This window comes from Myotis lucifugus, unplaced genomic scaffold (genome assembly GCF_000147115.1).
Source record: "Myotis lucifugus unplaced genomic scaffold, Myoluc2.0 scaffold_41, whole genome shotgun sequence".
NCBI classification, from domain to species: Eukaryota; Metazoa; Chordata; class Mammalia; order Chiroptera; family Vespertilionidae; genus Myotis; species Myotis lucifugus.
In genome coordinates this window covers 6,559,414-6,569,466 of record NW_005871089.1, presented here as the reverse complement: position 1 = coordinate 6,569,466, position 10,053 = coordinate 6,559,414, and the positions used below count along the sequence as shown (strand labels likewise).

At 45.3% G+C, this 10,053-nt stretch overlaps 1 protein-coding gene and 1 pseudogene across 2 annotated transcripts in view; one reads left to right on the top strand and one right to left on the bottom strand.

Moving 5' to 3' along the window:
* Window positions 1–383: 383 nt before the first annotated feature.
* PTPN9 (protein tyrosine phosphatase, non-receptor type 9) overlaps window positions 384–10,053 on the top strand; it is a 104,985-nt gene continuing 95,315 nt past the window's right edge. The window contains exons 1-2 of one of the 2 annotated variants that reach the window (XM_023753145.1): window positions 384–457; window positions 1,104–1,247. In XM_023753145.1, the coding sequence (XP_023608913.1) occupies window positions 440–457; window positions 1,104–1,247 (162 nt within the window). In that variant the 5' untranslated portion in view covers window positions 384–439. Of the gene's footprint in view, window positions 458–1,058; window positions 1,248–10,053 lie in introns of those variants that run through there. The other variant, XM_006087902.3, reaches the window with a different exon arrangement.
* Window positions 3,637–7,016, bottom strand: LOC102418859 (annotated as a pseudogene).

The window sequence follows — 10,053 nt, the reverse complement described above, 5'->3', positions numbered from 1 at the left end:
AGAACCCTAGCTGGTTTAGAACGTCAGCCTGCGGACTGAAGGGTCCCAGGTTCGATTCCTGCCAAGTGCACATGCCTGGGTTGTGGGCTCGATTCCCAGTAGGGGGCATGTAGGAGGCAGCCAATCAATGATTCTCTTTCATCATTGATGTTTCTATCTCTCTCTCCCTCTCCCTTTCTCTCTAAAATCAATAAAATATATATTTTTTAAAAAATGTAAGGAGAAACAGGGTGAAAGAGGATAAAAGGACATGGTTTAATGAAGAGATTGGAACAAACAGGCATCTTGCCAGCTTGTTATCATACAGTGAAAATGAAAAATTTTTATTCTTCCCCCAATATTAGGCTCTCCACCACTGCCCCTCCCCAAACCACTATCCAGAGCGGCTGTTAATGACTCTTTGGGCACTAGTGTCTGGTTTTGGGCTGCCATGTGAAGCATGAAGACGTCTTGTGGGGTCAGTCAGCTGCAAAGAACAGTTGTCCTTTTGATTTGTTAAATTCTTCCTAACAGTTTTGTTGCTCTCAGATAGTACTGCTAATTCCAATGTATTGTACTGCACATTGTGCAGTAACCCTTCAGAAGGCCCATCTAACTTTTTTTTTTTAAACATATTTGTATTTATTTCAGAGAGAAAGGGAGAGGGGAAAGAGAGATGGAAACATCAATGATGAGAGAGAATCATTGGCTGCCTCCTGAACTCCCCCTACTGGGGATTAAGCCAGCAACCCAGGCATGTGCCCCTGACTGGAATTGAACCTGGGACCCTTCAGTTCACAGGCCGACGCTCTGTCCACTGAGCCAAACCAGCTAGGGCCCATCGAATTTTTTTAACCTTCGAAAAACAAACTGTTGTTTTTTTGTTTTGGGGCCAATAGTTTGCATCTCATTTGGGATCCTTGTCTCCTTATCTGGCCTCATTGAATTGTACTAATGAATTTTCACTATTTCTGGTTTCAAACTTTTGTCTTCACTAGCTCCCTGTAGTAAACTTTGGTTTCAGACCTGCTTGGGGGAAAGATTGGGTTTTTTCTTGTTTGTTTTTTGTTTCAGTAAATATGTTCTCTACTTACTCATTATTCTTTATCTTCTTTGTTAAACAGGCCACCAAGCAGTTTCTTGAAGAGATTAACAAGTGGACAGTTCAGTACAACGTTTCCCCTCTTTCTTGGAATGTGGCTGTAAAGTTCCTCATGGCTCGGAAGTTTGATGTGCTCCGCGCCATAGAGTTGTTCCACTCCTACAGGGTATGTAGCTCAGGGTGGACCAGATCTGCTGCAGCTTGGCTCTCTTTGTTGCTATTTTCTTTGCCACGCTTTACAGACAGTGGTTCTGAGTGTCTTCCCCACTCTTATAAAAAAAATAAAAAGTGGGTCAGTATTCAAGAGCCCTACCTTGGGGTCAGAGAATCCTTCTGAAGAGATATCTTTCTAAATTTAAAAAAAAGGAGGGAGAGGGGTAAGAAGCACTAGGATTGGTTTAATTCTAAAGCTCAAGTAGGCCTATTTATGGTCATTTCGTTCAATATTCATTCATTTATTCAACAGAAATTTACTGTATACCTGCTATGTTCCAGGTGTAGAGATTACTATTTAGGAAGGCAGTAAACAAACAATTATAGAAGTGTTATGATAGGGCAGTACTAGGTTCTGTGGAAGCCTTCCTGAAGGAAATGACTTCTAAATTATGATCTAGCTCTGACCGGTTTGGCTCAGTGGATAGAGCGTCGGCCTGTGGACTGAAGGGTCCCAGGTTTGATTCCGGTCAAGGGCATGTACCTTGGTTGCGGGCACATCCCCAGTGGGGGGTGTGCGGGAGGCAGCTCATCGATGTTTCTCTCTCATTGATGTTTCTAACTCTCTGTCCTTCTCCCTTCCTCTCTGTAAAAAATCAATAAAATATATATTTAAAAAAAAATTATGATCTAAAGAATGAATAGGGCCTTGGCTGGTTTGCTCAGTGGTTAGAGTGTTGGCCCACAGACCAAAGGGTCACTGGTTTGATTCCCAGCCTAGGGCATGTATCTCAGTTGCTGGTTTGGTCCCCGGCCCGAGTCGGGGAGCAAGCAGGAGGTAACCAATCAATGTGTCACTCTCCCGTCAATGTTTCTCTCTCTTCCCCTCCTCTCTCTCCCGTCCACTCTCTCTAAAAAAATAAGTCAATGAAAAAAACATCCTCAAGTGAGGGTTAAAAGAAGAAGAAGAAGAAGAACAAGAAGAGGAAGAGGAAGAGGAAGAGGAAGAAGGAGGAGGAGGAGGAATCAGACAGGGAGATAAAGCTTGCAAAAGTATGGCAGAGAGAACAGCAAGTTTCAGATACCTAGAGAGAAATTGAGCTGAGCAGAAACACTAAGTGGGAGTAGGGGTATGGCAAGAGTTTGAGCAGCAGAGGTAAACAAGGCCAGATAAGGGAGTATCTATCTGCTTTTTCATAAGGGCAGAGAAATTCATTGAAGGTATAAACAGCAGAGAATGATTTGATCAGATTTGCATTCTGGAAAGATTTTTCTCACTGTATTTTAGAGAATGGATCATAATGGCTATACTGAAGACAGACCAAATTAAAAGGCTCTTGTACTTGTAGGAAAAGAGATTATTGTGGTGTCTTTTTTTTTTTTTTTTAAATATATTTCATTGACTTTTTACAGAGAGGAAGGAAGAGGGATAGAAAGTTAGAAACATCGATGAGAGAGTAACATCGATCAGTTGCCTGCTGAACACTCCCTACTGGGAATGTGCCCGCAACCAAGGTACATGCCCTTGACCGGAATCGAACCTGGGACCCCTGAGTCCGCAGACCGATGCTCTATCCACTGAGCCAAACCGGTTACGGCTATTGTGGTGTCTTTAGGCGTAGTGTCAAGTGGGCAGATTCTAGAAGTAAGATTGGTAGGATAGCGTTGCTTAAACTGGTATGTGAGGCAAGAGAAGACTAGGGTTCTAGGTATCTGCCTTGGATGATGGGGTACATGGTGGGGGCATTCTGGAGAGTGTGAGGAATAGGAAGACATGTAGGGCAGAATCTCAACTCAGACTTTTTGTTTTTCTTGGTTGAAAAGTTGTTTTATAGGTTGAATTTGAATGCTTTATGTAGGGCATGCACTCTCCTGTGATCCAACCACTGACACAGTCTTCATTTGCTACGAAGGCATTTGAATTGACTTTTAGAGAAAGATTAGGAAGACCTGGTTTGTTTTATTTTATTTTATTTGTTTTCAGAGTTTAGGACTTTTAATTTGTCCCAAAGCTGCTGAAGCAAAATCATGATAAGACATTCTGTTTTTCATTATACCCCCAACACACACACACACACACACACACACACACACACACACACACAAACTATTTGTCAGGAAAAAGTGGTTTTGTACATGAGAAGAAACAACATAAATTCAACACTGACAGATAAGGGTTAGCTCTATCACTCATCTCTTTAAAATGTTTATACGAATGAATATCCAGTCAAAACCAACAGGGTATCTCCTTTGAAATGTTATCTAAATGGATTTCCAAGTAGACCACAGGACTGTATACTGTCTTGGAATATTCTTAGAAGGCTCTGTCATTGATCAGGTAACAGTAAAAACACCAGAGTCCTTCTTTCAAATGGAAGAGGGAAAGAGAGGGATAGAAGAAACTATTCAAACTTCGTCTTCTTTCCTTGTGACTTGTGATCACCTCCTCCTCCTCTGCCTCCTAGGAATCCTGCTCAACCTCCAAAACCTCCCCAGCTTCTGCCACCAAATCCACCTTGGCCTCTTCTGCCACCACCTCTGCCTCTGCTGTGATCCCCAAAGCCACCTTCACCCTTGGGCTTGGCCGAGTCCAAACTAACTTTGTTTCAATCAATTTCACTGCCTTCCATGGCCTCCTTGGTGGCTTTGGCGTCTTCCTCACTGTTGAAGTCTACAAAGCCAAGCCCTTTGGAAGAGGCTGTCTCCCGGTTGGTGTCTATGCTTGCCTGGGCAGAGCCATCAGATGACTTCTTCAATGTCTCCTCTGTAGTCTCCTCAGACAGACCTTTGACAAATAGAGTTTTGGATGGATGGCTTTTTGCATTAGGCAATCCCCTGGGTCCTTGCCATTCCAGCCTGATTGCTCTGCCCTCTATTTCTCTTTTATTACAGGAATTTAAAGCCTCTTTAGCATCTTCAAATGAAGCAAATTCTATAAATGTATACCCTTTAGATTTGCCAGTTTGGTTCTGGGGCACTTTGATAAAAGCTGCCTTCTCAAATACTTCCTGAAGAGTTTCTTCTTTTGCACTGTAGGAAAGGTTGCTTAAAACCAGTGTTTTTGATTCACCACTCCAAGTGCTATTCTTTCCACCTCTATGGTCTTGATTTTGACCTTTCTCTCCCATATAGCACAGGGAAGTGGATCGCCCATCCATTAATGTTCTCTGCTTTTCTTCCAAAGTTTTCTCTGCATTAGCTTCTGTCTTAAATTCAATATAAGTAATCCCTTTAGTCTTTCCATCCTTGCTGACTAATATGATCTCCATAGCATCTTCAAACACTTCTTTTAATTCGTCCTGAGTAACTTTATAAGGCAAATTGTTCTTGCATCTCGATCTTTTTTACTGTTTTTTCCCTTTGGTTTTTCTACTTCAATTTTATTGCCAAAGACTTTTATTTTTTTTACTAGAGGCCTGGTGCACAAAAATTTGTGCACTCGGGGCGGGGGGAATCCCTCAGCCCGGCCTGTGCCCTCTCGCAGTCTGGGACCCCTCGGGGGATGACCACCTGCTGGCTTAGGCCTGCTCCCCGGGGGATTGGGCCTAAGATGGCAATCAGACATCCCTCTGGCAGCCCGGGAGCCCTCGGGGGATGTCCACTTGCCAGCGGGGAGCAGACCTAAGCTGCAGTCGGACATCCTTAGCACTGCTGAGGAGGCAGGAGAGGCTCCCACCATCACCGCTGTATTGGCAGCCATCAGCCTGGCTTGTGGCTGAGCAGAGCTCCCCCATGTGGGAGCGCACTGACCACCAGAGGGCAGCTCCTGCATTGAGCGTCTGTCCCCTGGTGGTCAGTGTGTGTCATAGTGACCAGTCATTCCCAGTCTTTCTGCTGTTAGGGTCAGTTTTCATATTACCCTTTTACTATATAGGATAGAGGCCTGGTGCACGGGTGGGGACTGGCTGGTTTGCCTTGAAGGGTGTCCTGGATCAGGGTGGGGGTCCCGCTTGGGTGGCTGGCCAGCCTGGGTGAGGGCTGATGGCTGTTTGCAGCTGGTCACACCCCCTTCAGGGTGGGGGTCCCCACTGGGGTGCCTGGCCAGTCTGGGTGAGGGGCTGCGGGCCGTTTTCAGGCTGGCCAGCGACTGAAGCTCCCAGTCTCTCCTTTTTTTCTTTTTTTTTTATTCTGGGATTTATTTACCTTCTATAATTGAAACATTGTTGTCGTCACTGGCGCTCCCAGCTCTGAGGCCACGGCCAGCTGAAAGCAGGTATCTGGGGTTTGTTTAGCTTCTATAATTGAAACATTGTTGCTTTCGGGCTCAGAGCCCGGCCGCGGCAGGCGGGGAACCTTGGCTTCCTCCATCACTGGAGCAAGCAAGCCTCATGTTCTCTTCAGCTGCGTGGCTGCCGGCCTCCATCTTTGTTGGCAGTTAATTTGCATATCGCCCTGATTAGCCAATGGGAAGCGTAGCGGAGGTACGGTTAGTTACCCTTTTTGTCTTTTATTAGATAGGATTGTTATTTGTAAAATATATTTATATTGATTTCAGAGAGAGGAAGGGATAGGGAGAGATAGAAACATCAGTGATGAGAGAGAATCATTGATTGCCTGCCTCCTGCAGGCCCCACACGGGGGACCAAGCCTGCAACCCAGGCATGTGCCCTGACCAGAATTGAACTGTGACCTCCTGGTTCATAGGTTGACGCTCAACCACTGAGCCAGGCCGGCTTTTTCCAGCAGTTCCAGCTGCTTCAGCAGATTCAAAATCCACATAGCCAAACTTCCTAGACACACTAATTCTGACATCCATAATAGCAAGATCATTTAAAAAATAATAATAATATGTATATATATATATAATTTCAGAGAGGAAGAGAGAGATAGAAACATCAGTCATCAGTAATGAGAGAGAACCATTGATTGGCTGCCTGCCATACTCCCCCCACTGGGGATTGAGCCTGCAACCCGGGCATATGCCCTTGACTAGAATCAAACCCAAGACCCTTCAGTCCCCAGGCCGACACTCTATCCACTGAGCCAAACCACCTAGGGCGCAAGATCATTTTTAGCAAAAACATCACTGATACTTGTTTTTAATTCAGGAGCAGATTTGCGGAAGTTCAGGTTTCCAACAAAGAGATTGAAAGCCGTAGTTGGTTCTGTGGCTTCTGCTTTCTGTTTTGCCATTTCCTTCTTTTGTTTCCCAGGTGCTTCTTTGACAGGCTCTTCCTCCTCCTTTTCATCCTCCTCCTCATCATCTTTATTGTCCTCCTTTCATCACCGTCGTCTTTGTCTTCATCCTCAGCTGTGCTTTTGGCCTTCACGGGAACAACTTTTATAGGAGATTTCTTGCCTTTGGCTGGTGCAATCTCCATAGGTTCTTCTTCAGAGTCATCTTCTTTGTCATTATCATCTTCATCCTCCTCCTCCTCCTCTTCACTGTCATCATCATTTTCCTCATCACTGTATTCCTTCTTGGCATTCTTGTCATTCTTTGCTCCCTTGACTGGGGTGGCTGCTCCCTTCTTACCAGGGGTTGCTACAAATGCTTTGCCTGCTGTACCTTTCTTCTTGCCAGGTGTGGCTAATGCTTTGGCTGGTGTAACTGCTGCCTTTTTGCCAGGGGTGACAACTCCTTTTTTTTTTTTACTGCTGTGGCAATTACAATCTTTTTTGTTTGGGAAACCATCACTTTCTTTCCTGGAGTTGTGGTAGCCTTCTTGCCTTTTTTTCTGTTTTCATCTTCTTCATCTTCACTATCTTCTACTTCCTTTGGAGGAGGAGCCATTTTTTGGGGGTCACCTTGATTTTAATCAGCCTTTGGGAGCTTCACCATGATGATGGCTTATGACGGTGGACTGTGTGGCGGTGAGTGGCACAGATATGCCCAGAGGAAGCAAACAACGTTGATGGTAGTGAAGAACTGGAGCGCGTATGTTTCTCTACCAGCTAGAGCTCGAAATTGAGTGGAAAGCTGGTTTGTTTTATTCACCATCATATTCCTGGCACTTAGTTCAGTGCCTGGCACATAATAGTTGCTCTACAAATATTTGCAGAATAAATGAATGAGTGAGCAAGTGAATGGGAGGGGGGATCCCACAAAGAGATTTAGAAGGAATAATTGAAGAAATAACAAAACCCAGAAAGTATTCTCTATGAAAGATAGAGAATGCCTCAGGAAGAAGGGAATGTGAGTGGTTAACCTGGTTACATAAAGGAGGACTGAAAATGCTTACTGGATTCAGTGACAGAAAGGTCCTTCTGTAATTAGAGGACATGATAATGCAGTAGACAGGGCATGAGGGACCTGAAGGTGAGCCTAACTAATCTGGCCATGGCTCTTCCCAAAAGCAGCCCGAGGTGACCTCAGAATGGTTTGTGTTCACTTGACCCAGAAAACCTCACAAATCCTTGCAAATCAAGAGGTTCAGTTCAAGTCTTTGCATTCACTTTAAGAACACTTGTAAGGACCATTTTGAAGACCTCCAGTGAAAGCTGAACCAGAAATAGCTTGGCAAAAGAACCAAGATGGCGGCATAGGCCTGTACTTGCTGCCTCCCATAACCACATCAACATTACAACTAAAATACAGAACAAACATCATTCAGAACCACCTGAAAGTAGGCTGAATGGAAGTCCTACAACTAGAGAAGTAAAGAAGAAAGCACAATGAGACTGGTAGGAGGGGTGGAGCCCCGGAATGGGCTGGTCCACCACCCACATGTGCTACTTTTTTAATCTGGAGGGAGATTGTCTCTGTGGAGGCTGCCCGTGAGGAGCAAGGGGTCCCAGCCCCACACCAGACTCCCAGCCCAGGGTTCCAGAGCTGGGAAGAGAAATTCCCACAACTATGGACTGTAAAAACCAGTGGGGATTGTGGCTGAGTGACAAGGAGGCTGCTAGAGTCCCAGATGTTCCATTGAAAGGGCTGGTGCATGAACTTACTCAGGGATCCAGACACCTATGGGGAGGAACAGGATTGTCTGGCATTGGGGCAGGAACTCAGGGATGGCTTTCTCCTAGACAGAGTTGCTCACAAAGGTCTTTATTCCTGTGCTGGGATCTCCCGTCACAGGGCTGACTGGCAGCCATATCTGAGTCTCCATCAGCCTGGAGTACAGTGTTTCCTCCACCATCAGGATTCCTCGGGATTCCCCCAGACTATGCCCCATCCAATTTGCAGCCCCACCCAAGCTGTTTGTAGCACCTTTTACATATGAATGGTCTGTCCTGGCTCAGGCTTCAGACTTTTCTAAAATCTCTCAAACAAGCTGCAGCTGGTGACAGCTTGCCTCAGACCTATCAATAAAAGGCCCAAGACCCAGCACTAGCACCAGGCTGCCTTACTTCACAGCTGGGCCTTGCCTAGCACCTCTGAGCCCAATACAGATAGCAAATAGCTATCTGCAGATCCGTCTCTAGCTCCTGCTGGGTGGCCCCAGGCAGTGGCTGACTTTGCACCTCCCTGGAGGCCACAGAGCCAGTGAACCCAGTGGACAGCTTCAAACCATAGCAGTTTACAACTCTACACAACCAGAAGTGAGACACTCAAGAGGCAGACTCAGTGAGCACCAAAGCTCCACATAAGCAAATCCTGTTCCATAGGGGTGTTTCCTGCACAGCAGCTCAGCTGTTCCTCACAGCCAGTTGTCCTGGGGGTCAATTCCTCCCAGTGACACTAACAGCAATCAAGTCTCAACTACAAGACTGTGCACACAGCCCACACAGGGCTGCACCTACAGTGCCCAGGTCAGGTGACTGGGGAGGCTGAGCCACTGGGCCCTGCAGGATGCCTATTACACAAGGCCACTCTACCAATTCCAGGAGACATAGCAGCTCTACCTAATACATAAAAACAAACACAGGGAAGCAGCCAAAATGCAGAGACAAAGAAACATGTCACAAATGAAAGAAACGGAAGCAAGTAAACTACTGGATACAGAATTCAAAACCATGGTTATAAGGTTACTCAAGGATCTTCATGAGACTTTCAAGAATCTTAGTAAGAATTTCAAAGAGATGAAAAAGGACCAGTCAGAAATTAAGCATAAACTAACTGAAATAAAGAATCATTTACAGCCTGGCCGGCATGGTTCAGCAGTTGACCCAGGAACCAAGAGGTTGCAGGTTTGATTCCTGGTCAGGGCACATGCTTGAGGTTGTGGGTTTGATCCCCAGTAGGGGGCATGCAGGAGGCAGCCAAACAATGATTCTCTTTCATCATTGATGTTTCTATTTCTCTCCCTCTCCCTTCTTCTCTGAAATAAATAAAAATATATTTTAAAAAAGGATCATTTACAGGGATTCAACAGTAGAGGATTCTGAGAGTCATATCAATGATTTGGAATATGAGGAGGCAAGAAACACCTAATTGGAAGAGCAAAAAGAAAAAAGAATCCAAAAATATGAAGTTAGTGTAAGGAGCCTCTGGGACAACTTCAAGCATACCAACATTCGCAATATGTGGATGCCAGAAGGAGAAGAGAGAGAGCAAGATATTGAAAATCTATTTTAAGAAATACTGATAGAAAACTTCCCCTACCTGGTGAAAGAAATAGACTTACAAGCACAGGAAGCACAGAGTCCCAAAGAAGAGGAACCCAGCCCTAGCTGGTTTGGCTCAGGGGATAGAGCATCGGCCTGCGGACTGAAGGGTCCCAGGTTCAATTTCAGTCAAGGGAACATACTGGGGTTGTGGGCTCAATCTCCAGTAGGGGGCGGGCAGGAGGTAAGCGGTTAGTGATTCTCTCTCATCATTGATGTTTCTATCTCTCCCTCTCCCTTTCTCTCTCAAAAATCAATAAAAATATATATACAAAAAACCAAAAAACAAAAGGGGAACCCAAAGAAGCCCACACCAAGACACATCATAA